A 27,793-nucleotide genomic window follows, 5' to 3' on the forward strand; every position below is an offset into this window, starting at 1 on the left:
GGAGGATGCTGAAGACAGGCTTAGATGGAGGGAACTGATTCGCTGTGGCGACCCCTGAAGGGAAAAGCCCAAAGGAAAAGAAGAAGAACTTCAGCATTTTTGCTTTTTATTTAGCATCTTCAGGTATCCCCACTAGCATCTTCAGCAGCCAAATTCATCTTACAGCATTCACACTAGCATTATCACAGGTAATGCTATACATCTAGTTCATAATTATGTAAAAAAGTTACAGCTTTAAAGTTTTAAAAATGTAGTTTTATAGAGTGTTTAATAAATGTTTATCCTGTTCGACCCTCGACCTAAGGTGTGTTTGGATTTCAGCCCCTTGTGTGATTGAGTTTGACACTCCTGCTTTAGGAGATTCTACCTTTGTAAACTTTAGTCTTGCAGAACAACAGAGTGACTTGGAACACACACCTGAACTCAGATAAAGGTAAAGCAGCTCTCACTCTACCTGGATTCCGATGGAGGAGAGTTTGCGTCTGGGAACTGGGGGTATGAAGACCTCCTCCGCAGTGAGACTCCCTTTGCTGGAGCCGGACTTCAGGAACTCGTTCTGGACTCCTGAGTCGCTCGTCTCAGTGGAAGCGTTGGCGGTTCTGGAGGCGGCGGCCTCTCTGGTTGTTGCAACTGGGGTAGCGATGATGTGCGGAGGCCGAGGGATCCCCCGGGCCAGACTGTTGGCACGGGTGCTATCAAGGCTGTCGGAGGAGTTGCTGTGGGCGTGGCTAGACTGGCTGTTGACCTCTGACCTGCGGTCCTGCTGGTCCAGGTAGTTGTCCTGCGCCGACTCGGTGCTGCTCTGCACGGTCACCGAGATGAAGGGCTTGGAGGTCGTACGTGGCGGCACAGGGGGAGGAGCAGCCTTTTTACTGGTCGTTATGCAGGTGGAGACTAAAAAGAGAAGAATAAGGATGAAAAAGAGTTTTTTAGGAAACACCGTGGAGTAGGTTCTGTTTGGGATTCAGAGTCCAAAACAAGAATGAACAGATGACATGAAATCCACAGAAAATGGCTTAAAGCGCGACTCATGAATGTCCAAATTGCCAAAAAAAAGGAAATCTTGGATCAGAAAGATCTTCTCCACACAGAGAGCGGAGCAGGACGTAGGACTGATCGACCCACTTCGCTCTCTGGGTGTGGAGAGGAACTTTGCGCTGCCTGCTCTCGCTGTGACTGGGACCTGGAAGTCGCGGTAGAGCTCCGTGGCGACGGTGCTGGCAGGAAAAGCGCAGCCACGAGGGAGCAATGAGAGTAGAAAAACTACAGTGACGAGTGTTTTTAAAACCTATATTTAGACTTTTTGATCAATTATCGAGCATATCTGTTTAAGAAAGTGGGAAAATGTACAGTTTTCAAAGGGTCTAATAAGAAAACTCTGATGACCGAGCATTCTAGCAGCATTTAAACGCAACATTTACACATAACCTTAAAATTAAAATATAATCACGAAAAAAGTCTCACATTAGATTTGTGGGTAAATGCGGTTTTGTTTTTGTGTTTGACACAATTTGTGCATAGTTTTTTAAAGATGTTTGTGTGTTATTTCGTTTTAAGCAGCTGCAGTTACAGGATGTGCGTGCGTAAATTGCAGTTGGTCATTTTTTTACATGTTATGACATGAATGTACTGACAAAAATCTTTTTTTCTAAAAATTGAAGTAAAAAAGTTTTTCTGGTTACTAACTATCTGATGCGCACCAGATACTAACTGCTGCGCACCAGTAAGTACCCAGAGTTTTTTTGTTTTTTTTTAACTTCAATTTTTCGAGAAAAAAAAGAAAAGAATTTTACTTTCTTCTTTTTTTTGCTTCAATGTCCCTTTAGGGGCTCCATACAATTTAAGTACAAAAAGTTACGTACAAAATGTATTGTATTAGTTACAAATCAATAATTACACACACAAACTGGATGAGTCTATATTCTCTCCATTAAAGACTGCACAAAAAAACGTTTTTTATTGTGACGGGTAAAAGGTTTTGCTTTTAATCTTCACTTCATCAACAAGAAAAGCAGAGTCAGACAGCTGGAAGCTTGAACCTGGAGGGTTTTGTTTTTTATTTAGGAGAAAACAGATCCAAATGGAAAAGAAAATCTTTTTGGGTGTCTTTTTTTGATTGTTTGGTTTTTTGATTAACAGTAGAATTTAGTCAAGCAGAGTCAAAATCAACCATAAAAGCATTTGTTGCTCACTAAAAACAGATATGATAAACCCCATATGGAAACAAACACTTGATATCTTTATAGATATTTGTATTTTTCACAAAATTTAAGCATAAATTCAGGCACGTATTTTTAGCCAAATATACTGCTTTTTTATTTATTTTTTACAGATAAGTTTTGTGGTTATTTGTAAAGTCTTATCATCTGGAATCATTCTGAGATGCAGACCAACACCTGAATGAATAGAGCAGACATTAGAGAGCAGACCAGTTGGTTCATGTCTGGAGTTTTAACCACATGAGCCATTGTTCTGGCAGAATAATTACCCAAACACACAAACCAAAGGTGGAACCCCTGAAATCACACCAGAGACAAACAGGGTCAATGACATCTTTCACCAGAGGATTGTTTCCTTTACACAACTCTGCTGCACAAACACAGCTGAACAAGCATCAACACAGACATGAATGTGTTGACGCAGTTCGCCTTTTGCGTTAAAATGAGCTGAATCTGCACAAAAGCACAACTATACTGGCTGGAATTTAGATGTAACACAAACAAATGTTTGTGCAGAGATGTTCGGAGTGGAATGTGGAGTGGGTCTGCGATACTTCATACCGCCTGGACAGTGGTTCTGTTGTCCATGGTGATTGCTGGATGATGCACATGTTTCAAGCCAAGTAAGCAATTATCAAAAAAATGCTCCAGTGAGTGAAAACCCTCAAATGATCCCATGATGCTTACACTTACCGTCCTGCAGTCTTACTGCCAAAACACGGAATCCTTTTAATACATTTTTGATTACATAGCAAATTAAATATTTTTCTATTAAAAGAAATAAATTAAATTCGGTTTGGTTAACTAAAAATCAATGACAATTTATGAATACTAAAACTACCAAAATGCGTTTTACCCCAGAAAATAAAGTGATTGCTTTGAAAAATACATTAATCTAAAGATTTTAAATAAAATAATTTCTAGATGACGGTCAGTTTCATTTATTTATCTTTAAATGCTGACATCATTGTCATTATGACCATAAATCCTCAGTTTCCATGTCCAGTGTGATGCGTTCAAAGAAGGCTCCGTATTTTATGCCTTTGTGTGAATGCTGATCCTGACTGAGCATAAATATAATCAAAGTTAGAGGAAAAAAGAATTCAATATCAGTTTGAATGTAGACTAAAATTATTTCTATAAAATAATCATCACATAGTCCCTATTAAAAGCCTCGTTTCCATCCCAGAAATCCGAAACGAGCAGCAACATAGAACCCGCTCAAAAACTCAGATGACGGACTACTCGTGAACACCTCACGGGATTCTACGTTCGTAGCGGTAAAATATGAAACTTGAAAACAATTAAATAAAAAAATAGTTTGCAGCAAAAATCTACATTGAAAAAGTACAATTCATAAGGCAGGCAGTGGTGGGTCTAGAACCGAATAAGCAGGGAGGGATAAAGGGCGCAGTGAGTACACAAAAACGTATTTTTGTCTTACTTACCTCGAACTGAGGCACATTAAAAACAAATGAACGAAAACAACAACAAGAACAGAGCAGCACTCCGGCCTCCGTAGTCGACGTTATTTGACTAGAACCAAAGACTCGAACAAGCCTCCCCCGCGGACTCTGAGCGGTGAAGCCGGGTCTGGGGTTTTGTTTGGGGAAGACTCTAATCTTAAGGCGGGGTTTACAGTGTGATGCCTTCAGGTACACCTCGGAATATACAACTACGTTCTACATCGTTGCTGTTCAGGTCCATTTAGGATTATATATCTTTCCCTCACACAATTCGACACGCATCTGAGTACGAATCGATACATAACATCTTCAACTAACTAAAAGTCATATTTTTTCACCTCAATTAATTAATTTGGCCATTTAAACTTTAAATTAAAATATTTATTTATATACAAATGTTAACATACCAGCTTAATGTATATATATATTAGGCCCTTCAAACTGTTTAGTTGTTTTTGGTTAAAAAAAAGTTGTTCACATTTTGGTGTATCCTATCAGGAGTCGACACAACGAAACCAGCTTTCACTAAAGCCTAATTTCCACTGAGCGGTCTGGTCTAGTATTTGAGCATTTCCATTGTAAAATGGACCCATTAAACAGCACTGAACCGTACCTCTTAGTTTGTAGGTCAATTGAAAAGTGTAACAGAACGGTTGGGGAGCTGCTGTAACCACTGTAGATTGTAGAGGGATTGTAGATTGGCAGAAAGTGATGACGACATTAGAGAGCGTCAATATAGCACTCAATTAAGCTAAGGTTTCTTATGGCGGTATTGTTCTTAAATGCCCACAATCTTCTTTCAAACAGAATTAAATTCCTGTTATACATGATGTACGAAAAGTAAAGCAAGAAATTAGACGAGCTGCTGGATGACCTCCATTGTTGTTGCTTTTCTAATCGACACCTTGCGATGACAAACCAGCGGTCTACACCTTACGCCGTGAAAACAAACCGCTCAGTGGAAGCGAGGCCTTACTGAGTGGAAATGCTCATCAGAATTAAGTGGGCCGTAGCATTCCACTCCTTACTGTATCGTACCGGACCGGACCAGTAGCTGCGTTTCCATTACACATATGCACAAAACTTTATAGAAATTCTAAAAATAACAGAATTTTGCAATTACACTGTTTTCATTAAATCATAATTATGCAAACAAACCCAAACCAACTCATGTAATAAGTCATTCAAAACCACGACGATAGATGTGAACAGCCACTTGAAAATCACTTGACTTGGTAGAAGCAAGCTTGTGATTGGAAAACAATTCCAAACAATTTTCTACTTACCAACATAATATTGGGGTTTACAACCAATTCTGTTATTCGATGCGTATCTATTTTTTACATACCTAAACAAAACTGCTGTTTCTGCCAGTACATGATCGATTTTTTACATATTTAGGCTAGTTGGAGTCAGGGGTGTCCTCACAGGAGCCCTCTCTAATTACTGTTAACCGCCACTACAAGAGTATTCTTCACAACGAAAAATGTTTGAATGTATTCATATATTTAAAGCTAAAATTGTTTCAAATGACTTTTAAGTTAATTATTTACTATGTCCAGTTCATTTATGTTCAATTCATCTTACTAAAGCACATGTGTCAAAGTCAAGGTCCCGGGTAATTCTATCCGGCCCTCCAGATCATTTTATTTTATTGTTATTAATGACCCGATGTTATCTTGCACTAATTTCAAACCTGCATAATTTTGACAAAATATATTTTTATGTAGAGTTAAATATTGAAAGTTATTTAAGGTTTGAGTTAATTTATTCTGGAATAATATTCCCGAATTAAAAAAAAATCATAATTATGTAAAAAAGTAAATGTTTTAAAAGTTTTAAAAATTGGCATTCTCTTTTTGGACTGTTTTTGCATTTACTAAGATTTTTTAGGCTATTTTGAAGTTTAGCTAGTATTTCAGCTACATACTAGCTGCTTTGGCTAATTTAGGCTTTTTTTGTTTGTTTGTTTGTTTTAGGCTATTTTGGAGTTTAGCTAATTTTCCAGCTGCATGCTAGCTGTTTTGGCTAATTAAGGCTTTTTAAAAAAGTTTTTAAGCTGTTTTAGAGTTAGGCTAATATTTACACGCTAGCTGTTTTGACTAATTTAGGCTTTTCTTTATTATTTTAAGCCACTTTGAAGTTTAGTTATTTTTTTCAGCTACATGCTTGCTGTTTTGGCTAACCTAACCTAAAAATAGTTTTTAGGGTTCTAGGCAAATTTTGCATTTAGCTAATATTTTAGCTGGCTATCAATTTCAGCATCTTCAGCACTAGCATCTTTAGCAGTCAAATTCAGCTTACAGCATTCACACTAGCATTATCGCAGAAAATGCCATAATTCTAGTTCATAGTTATGTCAAAAAGTCACAGTTTTAAAGTTTTAAAAATTTAGTTTTAGAGTGTTCAGTAAATGTTTATCCTGTTCGGCCCGCAACCTCTGGTGTGTTTTGGATTTTGGATTCTTGTGTGATTGAGTTTGACACCCCTGAACTGAAGGATGTCTTAGTGTAGTTTCAATCATAAAGTGAACACGTGACAACAATTCAGTTTTAGTATAGTTCCTGACATATTAGCCCACATTGCTTAAACCAGGCATCAACAATCAATTCAAAACATTTTTATTTCAATTATGATGATCACAAATCATTTTAATCCAAAGTAGTTTTCAATTCCATCATCACAGTCAGCATTTCTGTGGCTATTTACACAATGTCTGAGAGTCCAAACACTGGTTTGGAGTCATTTCTCGTAGATATCCAATCTGTGAGCAAATGATGAGAAAAGTATTTGTTTTTCTTAATGTGGGGATCAGGGAACATGTAGGGGAGGAGGAGTTGCTCTTAAGCTGTTACCTGTGTGTGGGGGTAGGATGCGTGGTCTGTCTTTTCCAAAACGCTGAAGAAAAATTGCGAGCTGTTTCTCCTTTGGGGCTTTGTCCAAGCCAGTGGCTATCAGGTAAGAGGCAAACTGCTCTTTCCATGTCTTCCACTGTGCAGAAAGGTCATCTAGCATGGGCATAAAAGGCTGCATTTGAGCTAAACGTGTCAGTGTTGGCAAGAACGAGGACAAGTCTTCCACCACAGAACAGGGACGATTACGAGTACGTTTCTATAGGAGGGTGTGGGGGGAGCAAAAACTTTTCATGTGGTTTTATCACAGTGGAAAGGGGAGGTGATTAATGTGCCAAAATATCATAATTGTGGCTGAAAGGAAAGTTGTGTTGTGTTTTTATTGTGAAACTTGTTTGTAGGCAAGCAAAATACAAGGAGTGGATCATAAAAAAAAGTACAGACTCACCAGTGCTGGTGCTGTATGTGCGAACGGTGGAGTCGCTCGGCGGTGGAGAGCAGCCGGAATCTATGGATGCAGTGTCGTCGTCTTGAGAGCATCCAGCCTGGATGGCTCTCAGGTAGCTGTGGCTGCGGGATCGGAAGCATGTCGGCATGGGCAGATCCGGAGGCTCTGAGTTGTCCTGAGATTGGGAACGGGAATCTCTGAAGGTAGACTCTGAGCTGCGGTCCTCGTAGGGGTGACTCCTTTCCAGGTCCCTCAGCTGGAGAAACACAAGAAAACATTTGTGTGGGTGAAAAGAAGTCCCTGCTCCTGACCTAAAGTAGACCCCTAAGGGCAAAGGTAAAGTTGGGTACGTTCCTGTGGGTTTGTCTGGGACTCCTCGATTTGAACGTTTGAGGTGGGGCTGGCGGGCACCAAATGCTCTTATTCAGGTGTCTGATTGTAAAATTTTAAGAAAATATATTATGAAAAAGAAGGTTTAGCAAGAACATGTTAAAGTGAGACACCAGAGCAAGAATGGTTATTCTGACAAACAGAATGACTGAGTAACAGCTGTTTATTTTTCAATAGAAGTCTATGGGATTTCGGCTTTCTGGGACCAGCGGGTACTTCCTATTTGGAACACAAGGGGGGAGTGGAGGATTTGTCCAGTTCTCTCTATTTACTGTCTGTGGGTCCAGTAAAATATTAAAAATGTTAACTGCGAAGCTGCCAAAGGAGAGCTGTAACCCTGGAAACCTGTGATGCTCTAAGTCAGACTATCTTTTGTCTTCTGGGAAACATGAATCATTTAACAATAATAAAAAGACTTGTGCTTTGGAGAAAACAAAAAAGTAACTGATGTGCATTCAACATGTTATTGTACAGACAATGCATCCTCTTTCAGACATCTGGCAGCCTTGGATGTTATGAAACCTTTTTGCTGATGCAGGCAGAGAGGGAAGCAAAAAAATGACATTTGATTTCTTTTTGGCTGATGACGACAGACAGCACTAAACCAATGAAAATGTCCTAAATGTTTCAACTGTGGTTTTGAACACACACTCCGACAGACGGACCAGCAGTGGCTCTCAGGAGGATCAAGCAGCCTTTAAAATAACAATAATGGAGCCCTGCGACTGCTCCAAAACTGCTGAGGCTCGTGGACCTGCACAAACTGCTCCTGCGCCGACTGCAAGAAAAGCTGCTGCGCATGCTGTCCCTCCGGTTGAACTAAATGCGCGCCTGGCTGCGTGTGCCAAGGGAGCACGTCTGTGAAGACTCTGTAGCACCTTCATCCTTTGGATTCAATGCACCATTTTTTCATGTTCAGATGTGTAGAAAATTCACCAGTTTCCCCTTTGGATCAATAACATGTATCTATCTCTAGCACCCTGTCCGAGGCAGGGTGTACATCCTGTCCGAGGCGGGGTGTACATCCTGCGTGCTCTGTGCAGCTCTTCTTTATCTCAGTGGTCATTTCATCCTAAAAGCTGATGGCGCCTTTGACATTAAACAAATTAGTCTGCAAACTATCAGCATCATTCAGTTATCTTCAAAGGTCGTGACATTAATAGAAGGCAATAGGATGAGGAGATTCTTTGTTCTCATGGATGTTATTCTATCTCAGGTCTTTGTGGGGTTTCTGGGGAAGCAGCTCAGGGAAGAGAGAAATTCACATCTACTTTTTAGGTAATTATGAAAACATTATTTGACTTAACAGCAGATTTAAAAAATATCTTTCGGTTTTGAAATCACTAACCTGACCCAAGCAGCTCCGTCTGCCCAAAGTGCTGCAGGCCTGGCTGAAGTCGTCATCCTCCCACGGCACCAGAGGTCCCGCTCCTCCGATGCAGTCCAGATTGTCCAGGCTGCGATTGCTGGACATCTCTCTGAGAGATGGAAGACAGCTGGAAAGAGGAGTGAAAAAAAGAACAAATGAGACAAACGAGATAAAACTTAAAGAGAAAAGAACATGAACTGGATGGGAAAATGAGCAAAACCAGTAGTTGAGAGAGATAAACAAAGATCATATCTGCACCCTTCCAACCCAAACTATCACCCCTGTTTCAGTTAAATCTATTTTTTATCTCTTTAATGAGAGCATTGAGTCATGCAAAGCCAGTGACAGCAGACAAAACATGTTTGCACGATTGAATAAATCCGTCTAAACATGTTTTACACAGCCTTTGTCGGCGCTAATGACACTAGAATTGTTTCAAACTCCATGCCATGGCTCACAGAAATAAAATGTGTTCTTACTTTCTACTATTCGAGATACTGGGGCAGATGGTGTCTATAAGCTTTAGGGAAGCAAGCAGTTTTTCCGGAGCAGGACATGAATTTGGAGTTTCCAACTTACGACTTTTCAGAGGGGAGAGTGCAAAAGTAACAGGACATCCACTCACAAGTCTTTTTGCACTGCGCCCCCCAGAAGAAGCCATCCTACAACTGACCTGCTCATTGACCTGCCCAGCTGGTGCAGGGAGGACACACTGTGGAGCGGAGACCACAGGGCGTCCAGCTCCCCCTGCAACAAGGTGTAATCCAGGGTTCTGCTGCTCACGCCGAACAGGAAGAGAGCAGGGTGGGACCATCAGTGACTGGCACGGGGGGGTTAGAGTTTGGCATACAAGCATGCTATAAGGATGCATAAGTAATATCTATATTTGTAAATGAAAATTTAAAGATCGTTTAATAGGGAACAACTGTTGTAGCAGGAAGCCAAGCATTTGGGTTGGTATTTTACACTAAAGAATGGTTTTCAATCAGGAAAATCTGATTTGTTTGAAAATTAGATAAATAATTACACCACTTGAAACAATTTAAAGTGAGTCAAACTGTCAAAATCAAGCATCAATACAAATCTATTGAGCAATTGTATTAAATTAAATACTGAACATGAATACTGCAGAGAAAATGAAAACAAGTGAGGCGCAATCCTAGTCTGAACATCGGGGCGGACTGAGCGTGCTTCATTTGGGGAGTACAAAGTGTGCCTGTATGCTGAGCTGCCGGCTCTTTTATCTTGCCTAAGCAGACTCTTTGTGTGCCAAGAAGAGAAAGGCAGATCCCAGGTGAAGCATGGCAGCAAGTGGGGCATGTGGGCAACAACAGGGTGTCTGACTCCATTTCTTTGCGTGAGTAAGCCCAGCGTGAACAGCGTGTACTAGTGTCTGTAGCTTCCTGCATGTCCAGACTAAGCGTGAGGGTTTCTTCCTGTACACACAGAGACCAGCTGACTAATCGGCATCAATAAATGTGGATTGCTACTAAAATTCAAATGTTATCTTCAAGAATATTTTGCAGAACGAAGCCTGAAAGAAGCAACTCATGCAGGTTTTAAGAAAACAATCCTTCATGTTAAAAGTTTGTTTTTTTACTCTTTAAGAGGGAGTTTAAGGCATATTTTGCATGTATTTAAAGAAATGTATTTTTATGTCTGAATGATAATTCTAGCTATAAGACTGATTTTCTCTTTCTAGATCTTTTCAGTCAAGTATTAATCCTTAAATAAGTTGATCTCTCTGTACATTTCTTCTTGATCCACAATCTATGCTTGAAATAAACCAAACCAACCAACCAACCAACCAACCAACCAACCAACCAACCAACCAACCAACCAACCAACCAACCAACCAATCAATCAATCAATTAATCATTCACTACAATTCTCTGCCTAACAAAACACTGCTGATCCCCTCGTGTTGTCTTACTTGCGAGGGGGCATCTGGTCACTTAGAGACTGCTGGGTGGCTCTGAGGTAGCTCTGGCGGCGAGCAGCAGTCTTTGGCGAGGGTTTGGGGCTTCCATCAGAGTCGTCGCTATCCTCCATATCTCCCATCGCCTTCACGTAGCTTCCACTGCGCATCCGGCGGCATGGGATTTCATTGGGACCCCCGCTACGGCCCAACGTGCTGCTCCAGTCACCCTATGATGATCATCAAAGCTTAATTAGTTTTCCTTAAATACTATATCTTGTAGCTTCTTTGGTACTCTTTTCAGTAGAGTAACATTATCCTCCTTCAATGTTTAAAATATTTTTTTGCTTCTCAAAATCAAACCAAAACCAATACCCCACAGAGGTATTTAGAGGGCTGCTTTGGTTAGAAATGAGCTTGTGGTGAAAATGGACAACCATGTGAGTGTGAATTTAGTAACATGAGCACTAAGACCCATAAAAGTCTGAATATAAATAATGAGCACCACCAACCTGGCTTTATTTAGGCAGTTACAGGTGGGGCCAAAAACACATGGGAGCAATTCTTGAAGTTCAAAGTCAAATTACATGGAATTGACATTAAAATCACAAACATCTTTAATCATCTCAAGACAACCTTACCCTTCGTCCAACCTGCAGGTAGTTGCAAGTAAGGTCTTGTTGGCAGGACTTGGACTTTAGCATTGACCTATCCAGTGTGGCCGAGCCCTTCTGGATCACCTGTCTTGGCTGGCCCATAGTCAGAGTGGACCAAGATCCTCCCTTCATGTAATCACTATCATTCATCAACATGTCTGCTGTTCCAGCTCGTCCTCCAGGTGCAGGAAGTGCCGGATACTTCATGTCATTGGTGCTTTTGGAGGAACTGATAGTGTTGTAGCCGCTGTGTATGTATCTAGTTTGTCCAGCTTGGCTGTCATGGCCAGTTGGACGCCCCTGAGTCATTATGCCCATGCTGTTATGGTAACTGCTTAAATCACTGCTGTCCAGATCGTCTGAGCTCCAATAGCCTGACATGTTGGACCGTGGTCGGCGTTTGGCTGTTGCCTCTGGTTTTGTTCCACGGTCTTTACTTTTTGACCTGCGATGATGCCTCCCTCCATCCTCAGTGCCTGATGAGCCCCCGCCGCTGCCAGTAGATCGACCATTGACATTTCCTTTCATGTTGTGAGTCTCCATTGACTGGGACTTTGCAAAGAGTTTCTGCACTGAATGGAGCATATAGCGAATCCGACCAGGACTGTCCGTTCTTTGCTTGGCAGCAGCGGCAGCAGATGTTCGGTGAAACTGCAGGGTGCTAAATCCGTCGTGCCCCCCAGGCAGCTGCTTTTCAAACTCCAATAGGTTGGGTGGCACCTGATTCTTGGTCATATGGTGAGATATTGTTGCTGAGCCACTTGTAATCATGGGCATCCTTCCACCTAGCCCTGCCATGCCCATACCGGGAGCCATGCCCATGGACATGGATGGCCCCAAAGTCCCAGTACTTATCCCAATACTATCCCCAGGGGGTGAGAAATCAGACTGGTCATAGGAGTTGTAGTGAATCCTCGGAAATGTGCTGCTGTTGGACAGCTGGTTGTTGAGGGGCAGCATGCAATCTGCTGGAAGGGAGCCAGGGTTGGTTGAGGGGTAATAGTGAGGATCCATGGAGCCATAATGATCCATTGTGGGACTTAAAAGGTATGGACTGCGTGGCAGTGTGCTGGTCTTTTCTGTGTAGAAGGCCTCCGAATGCCCAGAAGAGGGGTCACAGGAGTCAGATAGGTGTCTATTACGATTGGTCCCCAATCCTTTCATGATGTAGCGGAGGTCCAACCATCTAGGAGACCTCCATCCCGAGGAGCAATGTCAAAAGGAGAGTCCTGGAAAAGGAAGCAAAGAAAACAGCAAATCTGATTAAACTGAGAATAAATCAGATTTAAACACATTAAAATTTTAGCTCTGCCACACAAATACCCCTGCTAATGTGCTAAACTAGACAATGCAAAAAATAGCCACTGAGTACCAAAGCAAACAGAGGTATCCATTGCCGTGTTCAGCAAGCTTCTGTACCAAGACGTTGGAAATGAATGAGAAAAGCAGCATGTGGAACAAGGACATGCTGTAGCTAGTGGGTCAGGGAATACATTAGGAGTGAGAGAACAATTACCAACAGACACTCCTCCGTATTTATGCAAAGCGCAGCAGCGGGACAACAAATACCTCCTTTTTGTCACTTTAATCCCATTCAGAGAAAAAGGTCTGGAGAACATTTATCATCGTAAACATTAATCAGTGGAAAATGTTTCTTTTTCTGTGAACCAACAAACATTGGAGATACAAAATATAGTAACTTTTTGTTTTTTTCTTTGTGTTCCAGTTTAAATAGAACAGCTGAAAAACATTTGTTTTTCCCTTGAAGGATTTGTTTTGCTCATTTTCCATAGCTTCTTCTCCTCTCTTCCCATTCAGAGGATATCCCTGGCAGTAGTGACCTAGCTCCAGCCATTGTGTTGATCTATTAGCCAAAAATGATGGTGAGTAAAGGGGATCGAGCCAGTTGGTGGTGAGCGAGTAAAACCCCTCGTCTTTCTTGTCAAGCTGTCACGATGCCCGTCTGGCCAGGAAGTGAGGGCTGTTCTTCTTTACCTATAACACAACTGGGATCAAACAAGTCATGTGATATCCAACCAATAGTTTTACTTAATCTACTCTTTCCTACAGTAAATTTCTGTAAATAATTTTTAAAAGTTTGTCCTGAAAGTTAGTATATTTTTCGCTTCATAAAAAAACATAGTTGTCAACCCACAGAAAGGTTGAACACATTTAAAGTTTCTTTAATGTGCATTTAACCCCCGTCACATACTCAAAATCTCAGGAAATTTTACTCACACCTAGTACCCAGTGAAAATAAATGTTGAGAATGGTAAATGACCCCACCCCCCAAAAAATGACATCATAGCCACCAAATCGTATAAAAATGTTTGGGCCGAAAATCACTCATAGAGACAAAAAATAAAACATTAAAATACACAAACAGAACACAACATGTGTGGCGGGTATCAAAGGAAAATTATATAGCTACAAGATCTTCAGCATGGCGGCCATTTTGTGCCAAAGTGTGAGATTTGCATTTTTTTTCGTTTTCCCATAATATAGGAAAGGAAACTTATGCTCGATCGATCTTCACAAAATTTAACACTCATCCCACCAGCTTAGATATACAGAAACCACATACGTTTCCTTAACCTTTGACCTTGGGAAGAGGCCGCTATCTTGAATTAAAAAACAAAAAAAAAACACCTTTACTACCAGCTACAAGTGAAAACTCGTCCTGGGGACTTTGATTGACCGTCTCCGAACCTCTTGAGCATCTTTGGCAAGCTAGTGTGTAAAAAAATGTTGGAATGAGTAGTTGTTGCTACCTTGCACATTTTTGATCAGAATGACCCAAAATATGATCAAACATGATTTAAGAAGCCTGACCACTATTAGAGATCTAATATCAACAAGCTATTAGATGTGCTTGTGGAAAAATGAACCCTTTGCTCAAGCTAAACAAAACTGTATGACATGCAACATAAACATATTAGAAGGATGGATGTGATTAACAAAAAGTCTCTGTCGCCAAGAAAATCTAAAAGTTTACTTTTGCAGATTCTTCTAATAATGTCATAAACCTGTTCGTCACCCCCAGGCAACCAAAAGACAAAATGGTTACTATGGAGATAAATAAGATAAAATTGAGGGGCATTTAGCATCCACTCAGCTCGGGTCAAGAGGGGGTGCATGGTTTTAAACTCTTTTGAAACCTCAGAATGATTTGTGTTGAATTAAGATTAGGTGACACATTGGGAATTAATGGTTTTACTTTTCCTTTTTTGGAAACTCTTTAAAAATGTAAAAGCATATTTGCAACCTCACATGTTTGCATTTCAGCTATTTCACCAGGAAATGTGTCAGCTAAGAAGCTTTGAAAATGTACATGGAATGTTGGAGAGATTTCTTATAAACTCCTATTTTTGTTTTCAGTAAATCCCTTTAGAACATCATCTATGTTTTTTAAATATATCCTTCAGGTGTTAACAGGAAGGAGGATCTAAAGGCAGGGATGCCCAGTGTAGTGTAGTGTAGTGTAGTTTAGTGTACTTTAGTTATTTTAGTTTAGCTTAGTTTAGTTTATACTAAATGAAACTAATCTAAACACAACTTTAGTTTAGGTTATTTTTTTACAGCTTAGTTTAGCTTCAGCCCAGTCTCAGTAAAATGCGTACATATTCCACGATTTGGGAAATACCATGTATAATATACGCCAAAACCGGTTTTTGCGTGCATATAATACGCGCGGTCCTAAACGTGTCAAAGTCTGTTTCCCAGGTTTGACACGCCCCCTGGTGGAGCCGTGAGCATCACAGACAGCCCCACAAACAAACAATTTGCTTTTCTAACCCTAACCATAACCTTAATCCTAACCTTAACCAGGAACAACGTCATTTAGAAAAGAGCCGGAGGATTTCTGACCACGTGACCAAAACGAAACCTAAAAACTTGTGTATATTGTACGCCGGCGCAACCTATTCTCTACCATTGCGTATCATATGCAAGCAAAAACCGTGTTTGGCGTATATTATACACGGTATTTCAGAGTGCAAAGTCGTGGCATATGTACGCATTTTACTGCGACCGGGTTGTTAGCTTAGTCTTGCCCAAGTGTCCTTGGGCAAGACACTGAACCCCAAATTGCCTCTGGTGGGAGGTTGGCGCCAGTGTTCAACAGCGGAGCCACCACCTGTGTGTGAATGGGTGAATGTGTGAATGTGTGTGTGACTGTGAAGCGCTTTGGGCCCTCGAAGGAGGATAGAAAGCGCTATACAAGTTTACACCATTTACCATTTTAGCTTAACTTATTTTTGCCTAGTGTAGCTGAGTTAAGATTAGCTTAGCTTACCTTACTTTAGTTTAGGTGTGTTTCGTTTAGTTTAGATTAGTTTAGTTTAGCTTAATTTAGATTTGTTTTTTTAGCTAAGTTTAGGTTAGTTTTGTTCTGCTTAGTTTAACAATCTGCTAAAATCTATGACCGATTTTCTGTTTTTGGACAATTAGTGTGAAGCTCGTTGAGAGAACAGTGTTGTGAGGTCTGGTTATATAAATAAGATGGGATGTTAATGAACAACTGCAAAAACAGTGAATCTTGAAGGTTTGATGTTGAAGGCACTGAGAAACCTTTGTCTTAGGTCCCACCATAATTTCCAAAAACAGTAGGTTACACAAAAGACCCACCCATAGACTGTCACACACTTCATTTACAGTCGACTTGTGCTCATATTACCACATAATGAACGTTTTCAGGGTTTGTACCATTCTTGCATTTTAAAGAAGTTCATCAATGACAAAAAGAACCTTCATTTAAACCATGAGACGACTTTCATTCCTCTATTATTAGCATGCTGGCGGCGGCGTTTCATTCGTCATTAACTTTCTGAAAGGCATCTCTGCTGATAGGGTCAAATCCTCTAAATCCTTTTACACAACATTAACTAACTGCCTCCTATCCTGTCGTGACACGCCACTCAGCTAAGCTCGCCGTGCCGTCTTCAATGTGTCAACCGGTACGGCGCAAAGTGACAGTGATAGCTCTGGCGGAGGCGACCTCGTCTGATTAGCAGAGCTGAATGTCAGTCAAAATTTGTTTATGTTAATTGTGGACTTGACACAAATGAGAAAACAGAGTTCAGGCATGATGCAAACGAAGAAAGAGATATATCTAAAGTGATATATAATATGCATAAATAAATCTATGGACTTTCAAAATAAAATGAGCACTGTCAATTTAAAGTTTCTCAATAAATGAATAAAACTCCACGTCTGTAGACTGGAGCGGAGTCTGCACTCCATACTTCTTTCATTAATGCAGTGTGTGCATTTGGCACTCTGTTTGAAGTGTCTGGTGATGACACCTCTCTGCTCTGCAAACTGGGGAGACATCTGCTTCTGCAATGGGGAAAAAAAGGGCGACGAGTGGAATTTCCTCTGGTTTTTTAATCATTGAACAACACGCTGTAACATACGATCTCTCACAAAAGGATGATAGCATAATACACAGCCATTTACTGATGACCTAAAACACTGAATACTGTGAGGCAAAATAAAACAAGAATACAAAAGGAACAAAAAACAAAGCAGAGATTTGATTAAAGATTCATTTGGCAGTTTTTCAGGTTTGTATGGTTTTTAACGAGTTTTAATATATTTTAAATTAATTTATCAAACATGGAACGGAGGGTTTGCTACCTCTCCATTTAGTACAATAAATAAAATAAAAATAAATAAACATATTAATAATATTTGAGAACGATTCATATAAATGTGTTTACTTCTGAAGCACAAAAGGTAAAGTTTAAGAAAAATCCAACATCTGTGCAGAAAATTTTAGAATATTTACTTTTTTTTCCAGTGTCATCATTAGTATTAACATTAAATATGAAGCTGATTTTAGGAAATTTGGCAACAGAATACCTGATTAAAATATATGTTTTTGGGGGCAAAATAAGTAATTTAATATGGTTTAAAAGACCCTCATTTATAGTAAACTGACTGTTAAAAAGAAAAAAAACATTTCAAAAGAAGATAATTATATTTTTTGTTTTTATATTATAGTTTTCAAACTTGTTATTATATTTGAAATCATTTGAATCATAATTAGTCACACTGACAATTTACTCTTTAATAAGATAAAAAATATTTTTTAATTAAATTAAATCAAAGTGTAAAATCAAAGTCTCTTAGGCTGCATGAATGATGAAAGGATTGTGTAAAGATCGTGAAAGATTTCCTCTCAGAGCTGCAGACAGTTTGCAGTCATTTCCAGAAGATGGCGACATCCTCAAAGTGGATTTGCTGCACGGTCCCTATATGATGTTCTCAAAAAAGAACAGTAAATTATTCATAAGAAACCTCATTTAAAGCTAAAGCTCTCAGACTTCTCGGTGAAGAATGAATGAATTTTAGATGTGCTGAAGCAGCTTTGCAGATGTTTGAAAAAAGAAATAGAAAAAAAGAAACAACAACATGAAAACATTTGGCTTTTACTGTTTTAAATTGTTTATTAGGAGAATAAACTTTTCGATTATTATTCTTATTTATTTGTCATGTTTTTGGATGTATTCTTTTTATCACATAATGAAAAGTTGTATTTCCTTCTTTTATGGCTCTTCCCCTCAGGGTTTCCTCCTCAAATCAGATGATTTCTTGATTGAAAACCGAAGTGGACCTCGACTGTTTCCACAGGAATTAAGAGGGTAAGTAGCAGCTGATGAAATGTTTGATGAAGTGTCCATAGACAAGTGGAAAAACGTCTGGTCTGCAGCGCTCAGCTGAGGACCCGCCAGCTTTAAAGTGATGATAGTTGCTGCTTATCCATCAGTGAAGGATTGCAGTGACTTTTCCAATCAACCTCTGATTCTGGAAAGTCCGTCAGTCGACTCAGGGAATCAAAGGTCTCACATCATCTGCCACTTTGCAGTCATGAAGTCAAACTTAATAGAAAAGAGTAAAGGATTTCGCCTAGTACATTTCAGGGAACATTTGGAGTTAAAATGCCACTTCGATCATTTTTTGATCTATTTTCAAAGTCTTTTAATTATGATTAAGCTGTTTTAGCCTAAATCAAAAAGCTTGTGTTGTTTTCTAGCACAGTGTCTGCAGATTGGGAGGAGTCCATTAGAAATTCGGCTAGAGTTATGGGTGGGACTGTTGGCGTGAAGGAACTCTGATGCGAACTCAGGTAGTCGTTTTTAAATGAGAAATTGTTCTCAATGATCTACATGGATAAATAAAGGCTCAACCCCGCCCCACTTCCCCTCTCTGTTCATAAGAGCTCTCTGTTTTCTCTTGCTAGCTTACAGCCTCAACCTAACATTTGCACTGCAGCAAAATTGTGAGCAATATCAGAGCCAACAGTTTTGAACCAGATAATAGCTCAGAGGAGAAAAACAAAGTAAGCTTTATTTATATAACACCCACAACAGATAAAACAACAAAGTGCTTTACAGAGTGAAGGACAGGAAAACAAATTAACCGACAAAGTAATAAATAGAACAAAGAACAGAAAAATTAACTAAAAGCTTTTAAAAAGCAGCGTCTTCAACTGTTTCTTATAGAATCAACATCGTTAGTCCGGTGAATCGATAAGACCACAGTGTTCCGCGATCGCAGAGCTATTACTTGGGTATCGAAGATCCCTCAAGTTTTGTAATGACTTTTTGGGACTCGTTTCCATTGAGCGATCGAGACCGGACTGGACCGGGCCGGACTGGAATTTTGAGGGCTTCCATTACAAAATGAACCCGTTAAGCAGGACTGACTGGTACCATTGGACATAGCTCCATAGAGAAATGGAATTGGACCTGTGAGGGCAGAGTTTCTGTCGTCACACTATTGGTGGAAAAGTTTTACGACAACAGGAAGCGTCCAACCAGCGCTTTTCTTGACTCAAGATCCGAACTAAAAGTTTTATACTCTTTATGGCTGTATTCTGCTTCACCCCACTGTTTTTTTTTTGCAAGGAATAATAAATTATTTACATACAGTATTCCCCCTTATTTGTCGGGGTTGGTGACCGGAGACAGACCAGAGACACACGGAATCCACGAGTACAGACACACACACACTGTTTCCGTCTGCGTTTGTCCGTTATCAATCCCTTTTCATCAAAAACACTTCCCATCATGCTTTGTAGAACATTTATTGAGGAACATTGGAGTATTGCTCAACATAAAGAGTCTTTTCTTTTCTTTTTAATTCAGAACAATAGACTGTTCTGCAGCGTAGAGGCCGGTTTCATCCATAATAAACACCTAATCTGGATTATAATTATCCTCTGCAGTTATCTTTTTCATTTTCCGTCTGTTTTTGAGTCGGCTGATGCAGCTTCTCTTTCACTGTAGTCCTAACGTTTTGACGCACAGCTACATCATCGGTCTACACCACCCCGCATGCGGTTTGATGGTCCAACGCTCAATGGAAACACTCACTTGAATTGCCTGGACCATTCTAAACCGGCTGGGTCTGGTCCGGACCGCTATGTGGAAACAAGGCATAAAGCCTTGTAAAGGACTCTAAGGACTCTGAAGGACTAAGCGGTCCAGTTCGGTAATTTTTTTTTTAGCATTTCTATTGTAAAACAGTACCGATCCGCATCATTAGTTGTAGGTCTATTGAAAAATGGAACAGAACGGTTGGATTGTCAGAAAGTGATGACGACATTAGAAAGCACTAATATAGCATTAAGCTAGTGTGTTTGTCAGCACTCAAGTTTTTGCAGTTTCCAGTTTCCTTTGGATCTACATTGAAAATAACTGCAAACAAGAGCAATATTTTGAATGATAGATAAAGGACATAGATTGGTCAAACACTACTCCAGGTTTTTGAGGGTAGTTTTGGAGGAGGAGCCCAGAGAGCCCAAGCACATGGATCTATTTATTTGTGGTGCCATTTTAGATGCCATCTTGGATATTTCCCAAAAAACACTTCCTGTAACTAAAATGACTTGTATGCAGTAACTTATCACCCAAATCCATGGGGCTGAGTACGAAAAATATGCATACTTTGTCCATGATGTATTTTTATCCAATTACTTTCAACCACAGATGTTGGCCATCTTGAAAATCCATCTTGGATTTTCATGTGACAAACGGCTTTTTTTTTAAACCATGGAGACAATTTGTGCCAAACTCCAGGCTTGTTCCCAGTAAACATTTCAAAGAGGGCCCATATGGTTTACCTTTGGACTGAACTGGTGGGCCCCAGGTGGCTTTGTCCGCAGGTTCCATGGTGGCCCCATCTGTGTTTGCCCACACTGGCTTAGGTGGGGACTCAGTAGTCAGAGTCCCTACGCTAACCAGCTGCCCGGCGGACAGCATAGCGAGTTAGCAAGCTCCGCTGTCCAGCGAGCCAGACTACTGAGTGCCCACTATATGGGCAATATTCGCTGGGTTTCACCAAAACTGAAGGATTTTTACCGTTATCTTCTGTACTTTGTCTGCTAGTGGATGCATAGGAATGGAGAGGAGCAGGGAGCTTGTAGTTTCTACGTCACAAATACAACCTTTTTTAAATTCCAATTATTGCTTCTGATTTACAACAATTAGAATGAAGAAATAGTTAGAAACACAAATTTAATCTTTTTTAAAAATATCGTAAAAATCCTACAAAAACATTAAAACACAATTTTCATTGAAGTGGGCCTTTAAAGTCTATCCTCTGACAGACAGGTAACCAGTGTAAAGACCTCAGAACTGGACTGATGTGGTCTACTTTCTTGGTCCTTGTGAGAACCCGAGCAGCAGAGTTCTGAATAAGCTGCAGTTTCCTGATGGATTTTTTTGGTAGTCCTGTAAAAACACTGTTACAGTAATCAAGTCGACTAAAGATGAAAGCATGCACTAGTTTCTCCAGGTCCTGCTTAGACATCAGATCTTTAATCCTTGAGATATTTTTGAGATGATAATAGGCTGATTTAGTGACTGCCTTAATGTGTTTATCAAAATTTAGGTCTGTGTCTATCACTACACCCAAGTTTCTGGCCTGGTTGGTAGTTTTTAGTTGAATAGATTGAAGCTCTGTAGTGACGTCTAACCTTTTTTCTTTAGCCCCAAAGACAATAACCTCAGTTTTGTTTTTGTTTAATTGAAGTAAGTTGTGACACATCCAGTCATTAATGTCCTCAATGCATTTACCAAGAGCCTGTACAGGGCCTCGGTCTCCTGGTGTCAGTCTAATATATATCTGTGTGTCATCTGCATAGCTATGGTAACTAATGTTGTTGTTCTTTATAACCTGGGCCAGTGGGAGCATGTAGATGTTAAATAGAAGTGGTCCCAGGATGGAGCCTTGGGGAACTCCACAATTAAGTTCTGTTGGCTCCAATGTTAAGTTACCAATTAAAACAAAATATTTCCTGTTTTCCAAGTACATTTTGAACTAGTTTAGTACTGGCCCAGTGAGACCCACCCAGTTTTCCAGTCGTGGTCGACTGACCAAGAATTTCAGTTTAAGGGAACAGTAGAACAGGACTAATGATCTGGACTGGCTCACTGTACCTGGGCACTTTGCAGTCTTTAACTCAGACATGAACTCCTCTGTTTCTCAAAGTACTCCCAAGTCCCACATGTGTCTGTACAACTCTCAACATTTGGTTTGAAGTGTCTCAGTGCTGCAGTTACCCAACTCCTCCAAATGATTTAGACGCTGTGGGACCAGAAGAGAGCTGTGACGGATTAATAAACATTTCAATTAACTGAAGCAAGCTTGCGAAGAACAGACGGACAAGATTCTCCCACAGTAGCAGAAAAGATTCCAAACATCAAACAGAAATTAATACTCTCAGTCACCGCTGTGAATGCATTTTTTAAGGCTGTTGAATGTGTGAACTGCTTCTGCACGTTCCCTACATCTTCAAAGAGTCAAAACTCACACAAAAACTCACAAAAGATCCAAATTAATATAAAGCAAAGTCATTTTAAAATATTAGAACTTTCCAAGTACAGGTCCTTGGTATGATAGTAAGAATTTATATCCTAAGTATTTTCCGCATGGGGTGTTTTTGATGAACCCAGTCATGCTGGAAGTTTCCAAAACTTTGCAAAAAAGAAAGAAAAAAAAAAACTTGTGTTGTCTTGATTGTGATCTGAAAGTTGCCAGATTTTCTAGCAGCTGCCACTTTCCATATTGGCTTGTGTCAACATCCAGATTTAGATGAGAAACTCTGCTGAGGACATCAACCTTTCACCTGAGAGACGATGTCCAGGGCAAAACGGAGCTCAGACGGTCTTGAGTCCATCTGCTCTACAGGCTTACAGCTCTACCCCACAAAACAGTGTTTGGTGTGTCCAAAGGCGATATGCGCCACATGATAGATGAACGCCTCCAAATGGAGGTGAGGAGGAAGTGAAGAAACAGGCGTGGGGAGAAAGGTGTGGGGCTTTGAAAGCAGTAGAAATGAAATAAATCTCAAGGAAAGATAAGTTGTAAAGATGAGTAAAAGTGTTGTAAAGTGTCCACTTGGGATGAGGTAATAAATACAATAAAGTAAAGATAGACAGCAAACCAGGAAAGCAGGGTGACGGATGGAAAAGAGAACAGCTACATCGATGGTTTTTGCTGAGATGAGAGAAAGGAAGAGGAGATTTGTGTCACTATACTGTCGGAGCCGTGTGTTAGAGCCACAAATAGGTGTGAAACTGGAAATGAGTGTGAAAATGCCGGAAAAAACGCATGTGGAAATTCTTATGATGAGCTTTTTTAGGTGCAGCCTCGAAGAGTGTTTTCTGTTAACACATTTACTGCTAAAATATATGTACAATGACAAGGAAAAAGGAGTTAACATAATATGTGTAGAGTAGAAATTCTGAAGCAAACATGATTGAATTGATTTAACCATTTGTAGTGATGACATTATCATTTCTGTTCTTATTCTATTCAATCATTTGATCTAAATGTGAAAAAAGTTTTTATTTTTTTTTTTTATTTAGTTTTAGAGTGTTCAATAAATGTTTATCCTGTCCTGACCTAAGGTGTGTTTTGGATTTTGGTCCCCTTGTGCGATTGAGTTTGACACCCCGGTTTAAAATATAACATTTATTAGCACATATTTTAATCTTTATTTCAATTTACTTTCATTAATTTAAGTTATGATGTCTTATTTTTTAGTTACTGGTGCTGAGGAGGTGCATTGTGGCAGCTGAGTTCTGCTTTAAAGCATTGCGGTCAGCAGAACCCTTATATGCAGCTGCTTGGACTAAATCATTGCTCGGGGGAGAAGAAACTCATTTTGTGTTGAATATTGATTTACTTTAAATTCTACTTGGTGCTCATTAGTTTGTTATTTTCGTTTGTTAACTTACCAACTGGACGGACAAGTTAATTTTGTGTTTGCTGTATTTTGTAGGTTGTCTTCGTCTTTTTCGGTTCCTCCTTGTTTGTGTTGTTGGTCTGATCAGCCACTATAATGTGTTTTCAATTCAGTACGTTTGTTTATCTGCTCAGTTGGTTAAGTTGTCCTCCTCTGTTAAAGTTAAAGTTTCAATTTGCTTTGTAACTTTAACCTCTTTTAAGAGCCAATTTTGTCCATTTAGATAAGGGTATAAAACTCAATCACACAAGGGGCCAAAATAAAAAACACAAACAGGATAAGCTTCTTGGACACACTTAAACTACATTTTTAAACATTTAAAACTGTAACTTTATAACATAATTTTAAAATAGATATAGAACATTACCTGCAATAATGCTATTGTGAATGCTGTCAAATTTGTGCTGATAGCTGAAGATGCTGAAATTGATAGCTGAAAACGCTGAAGCTGATAGCCAGCTAAGATATTAGCTAAATGCCAAATTAGATTAAACCTTTAGGTTATCCAAAACGGCTAGCTGGTAGCTAAAAAAATAACTAAACTTCAAAATAGCCTAAAAGAAAACTGAAAAAAGCCTAAATTGGCCAAAACAGCTAGCATGTAACTGAAATATTAGCTAAACTCCAAATTAGCCAAAAAAAAAAAAATCTTAGTCAATGCCAAAATTGTCAAAAAAGCTAGAATAATGCTAATTTTCAAACTCTAAAACCGTAACTTTTTAACATAGTTATGAATAATAAAAAGGCATTATTTTATTCCAGAATAAATCAACTTAAACCTTAAATAACTTTCAATATTTTACTCTCCATAAAATATATATTTTGTCAAAATTATACAAGTTATAAATAATCGCAAGATTACATCGAACCATTAACAACAATAAAAGAAAATGATCTGGAGGGCCGGATATGATTACCCGAAGGTCTTGACTTTGACACGTGATTTAGATGTTTTTTGAAAATAAATCAGTTTACTTTGATAAATGTACATTTCTTTTGCTGTCCTTGCCATATACTGCCCAGTCCACCACATCAGGGGAGGAGAACCACTGACTTAAAGTAAAGACTGTTCCTGTTTTACTTCAGGACCATCTAAATTGAGTAGAAGCGTAATATTTTTACCTGTAATGATCCAGTGAAGGAAAAAACATCAGTGTATTGTTTTAACCCTAATATATTACTTAAACCTTCCTTTAACAGTCCCTCAAACTTTTAAAACACACATATATTCTTTCACATACATTTACAAGAAGTTGTATTTTGAATATGTATTATTTTGTTCAGGACTGATCAAACTGAACAGATACTTTGAGAAAGACGTTGGTAACAATGTTACCTAAGAGCATGTAAACACTCACTGGGTAATTCAAAATCCTTGATGCTAAGAACCTTCGTTCAACAATGAAGAACAATATAGAAACATTGATGCAAAGTGATTTAACACAGACTTTATCAGAGAACTGCTTCTCTAAAACGGTCCAGACACACATTCAGAGTTTCTAAACGTGTTTGCTCATCTGAAGAAACACAAGATGATCCAAAACTCTTGAAAAGAGTCTGTGTTTTTGTCGCAGCTACTGACATCACATGAAGATTTCACAGCTGTTCACAGCAGCACTTTTGAGACGTGAAACCAAATCATGGCTGCTAACACCACAAACCATGAACACACTGCTGCCATGCCTCCAGACTTTCACTTAGATGGAAAGGACCATTGAAAAAGTTGACCACAAGTATAGTTTAAATTAATTTGTGGGTCTTAGGTGGTTTGGGGGAAAAAAAAGCAACTTCTGTTCACAACATCCGTCTTGGTCAGGTGACTTAAAAAGGATGGCTAAGCTAGTAGCCAAAAGCTAACAAAAACAAAACAATAAAACGTGTTTGGAAAGCTTCTACTGGGAGAAAATCGAAGAAGAGTCTTCGACTTCAGAGAACAGAGAAACTGCTGTTTACAGACAAAAGCAGGAGTTTTCCTCCACATACGGAATTATTGAGACAGTTATTGTCATGTAGCAGAGGCTAAAATGTGGCGACAGACTCTCGACTGTTTCACACACACGGATAATAAAGTTTTAGACAGGGTGGATTCACATTTATATTAAAATACCAGTTTTACATTGTTTGCGTCATTTTATTTATTTTTTTATTTATACAGCACACCTTATTAGTCAGACGTAGCTGAAGCTAGCATCTGATTGTTAGCCTCCACTTTGACGTTAAGGGGGAAATCTTCATCACAAAGTTTAAACATTTTATGGAGAATGAAGATTCAATTAAATAAAGTTGCTGATTTGTGGAAACTTGTAAAAATTGAGAATTTTCCTACAGCCAGGCTAAAGAATTTTTTGTGCAGAAAATGTTCCTTTGTGTTGAAAAAATACCCAATTAATGAGGATTTACGTAAAGACAAAATATGATAATAATCTTTATCTATATAGCACCTTTCAAGGCAAAAATCACAAAGTGCTTCACAGTAAAACACAGAATAAAACATAGAGTAAAACGCCAATTAAAATAATCTGGTTGCCCAGAAAGATAATTAGAGTCATCATTGAGTGTTAAACTGATATTCTATGGGAAACAAATCATGCAATGTTTCCTTTACAGAATGCTTTCAAATCAGAAACGACTTCTTCAAATCAACAACTTTGTTTCATTGACATTGAATGTTCACAATTTACTCAAAAAAACAATCTACTGATTAGACTTTTTTAAACTAAATTTCTTAAACTAATATATAATCTTGAAAATTGATTTTCATAAACCGGAAGCTTAAAAATGGCAATTTCCTCCCGTTCGGATGGGTCCGTGAAAATATTGTCTGATTTAAACCAATCTGTGGCTTGAAAAAGGTCGGGGATCACTGCTGTAGAGCAGAATCTGTCTCTGGTTGTTTGCTCGAGCTTTTGAAAAATTATTGTTTTAAGATAAAGAGTCTTATGTCGGATAAAATCAGTTAATTAGGAAACATTTCTGAGCATCTGAAGGGAGTAATCCCACATAAATGTTTACATTGTTGTTTTCCACATCACTGTTAACAAGGCTTTAACATATATGTGTGCGTGTGTGAGTGTGTGCAGAAAGCAGGCTAACCTTGTCCTAATTACTCTCTATCTATTCCATCAGTGCGGCGCTCTGGCCTATTTTCACAGCTATAAATTTATCACTCTCCTCTGTTGTGATAGATGACCCACTCGTTTTAGCCCATCTCCAAAGACTGCTAGTCAGATAGGACCTCGGTGGAAGATAGTGGCACCACTTCAATGCCTGTAATGGCAGCTGGGAAACTTTCCGTGCCCTCAAAACTATTTCTGACTTTGAAGACAAGACATCAAAGAAGCATGGTTTGGGTTTTACCGTTACTTTGACTGGTGTTTAAATTATTTTTGTTAATGGAATACAATATTTTGCAGTTTAATTGAAACATTTTTGCCATCTCTTCGTAAAAAAATAAAATAATAATGTTAAAAAATAAAACATGAATTAAACTGTTTTGCTAAATCAGTTGTATCATTCTAGAACAGGGGTGTCAAACTCAATCGCACAGGGGACCAAAATCCAAAACACACCTTAGGTCGCGGGCCGAACAGGATGAACATTTATTAAGAACTCTAAAAATACATTTTTTAAACTTTAAAACCACAACTTTTTAATTCTATGAAGAGCTAAATATATAGCATTACCTACGATAATGCTAGTGTGAATGTTGTAAACTGAATTTGGCCACTGAAGATGCTGAAACTGATAGCTGAAAACACTTGAGAGCCAGCTAAAATAGTAGCTAAATGTCAAATTAGCGTAAAGAACTAAAAAAAAAAAACGGTTAGCCAAAACAGCTAGCATGTAGCTGGAAAAATAGCTAAACTTCAAAATAGCCCCCAAAAACTGAAAAAAAGACTAAATTAGCCAAAAGATCTTGAGTGTAAATATTAGCCTAACACAAAAAAAGCCTAAAAAATTAAATAAAAGGTTAAATTACCCAAAACAGCTAGAATGTAGCTGAAATTTTAGCTAAACTCCAAAACACCCTAGAAAAAAACAAAAAACAAAAAAAGTCTAAATTAGCCAAAATAGCTAGCAGAGTGTGCAGAGTGACCTCCGTTATATATTATATGAATGGTTTAGAACGGTAAAGCTGACAGCTGAAGGCTGTTTAAAGCCCCCCTTTGCTTTTCCGATCTGGGGGAAAATAAAGGAAAAAAATGATCAAATTAATTGA

The 27,793-nt window shown here is 39.0% G+C and overlaps 1 protein-coding gene across 6 annotated transcripts in view; it reads right to left on the reverse strand.

Annotated features, from left to right (window-relative positions):
- dlgap4b (discs, large (Drosophila) homolog-associated protein 4b) overlaps positions 1–27,793 on the reverse strand; it is a 707,978-nt gene that overhangs the window by 14,162 nt on the left and 666,023 nt on the right. For 3 of the 6 annotated variants that reach the window (XM_036211831.1, XM_024270790.2, XM_036211830.1), the window contains 7 exons: positions 11,304–12,547; positions 10,678–10,892; positions 9,418–9,519; positions 8,724–8,871; positions 6,986–7,241; positions 6,541–6,693; positions 455–894 (listed from right to left, as the gene is read on the reverse strand). In XM_036211831.1, coding sequence (XP_036067724.1) covers positions 455–894; positions 6,541–6,693; positions 6,986–7,241; positions 8,724–8,871; positions 9,418–9,519; positions 10,678–10,892; positions 11,304–12,482 — 2,493 coding nt within the window. In that variant the 5' untranslated portion in view covers positions 12,483–12,547. The remainder of the gene's footprint in view (positions 1–454; positions 895–6,540; positions 6,694–6,985; positions 7,242–8,723; positions 8,872–9,417; positions 9,520–10,677; positions 10,893–11,303; positions 12,548–27,793) is intronic. The other 3 variants (XM_024270791.2, XM_024270792.2, XM_024270793.2) reach the window with 3 other exon arrangements.

This window comes from Oryzias melastigma, linkage group LG5, assembly GCF_002922805.2.
Source record: "Oryzias melastigma strain HK-1 linkage group LG5, ASM292280v2, whole genome shotgun sequence".
Taxonomy (NCBI): Eukaryota; Metazoa; Chordata; class Actinopteri; order Beloniformes; family Adrianichthyidae; genus Oryzias; species Oryzias melastigma.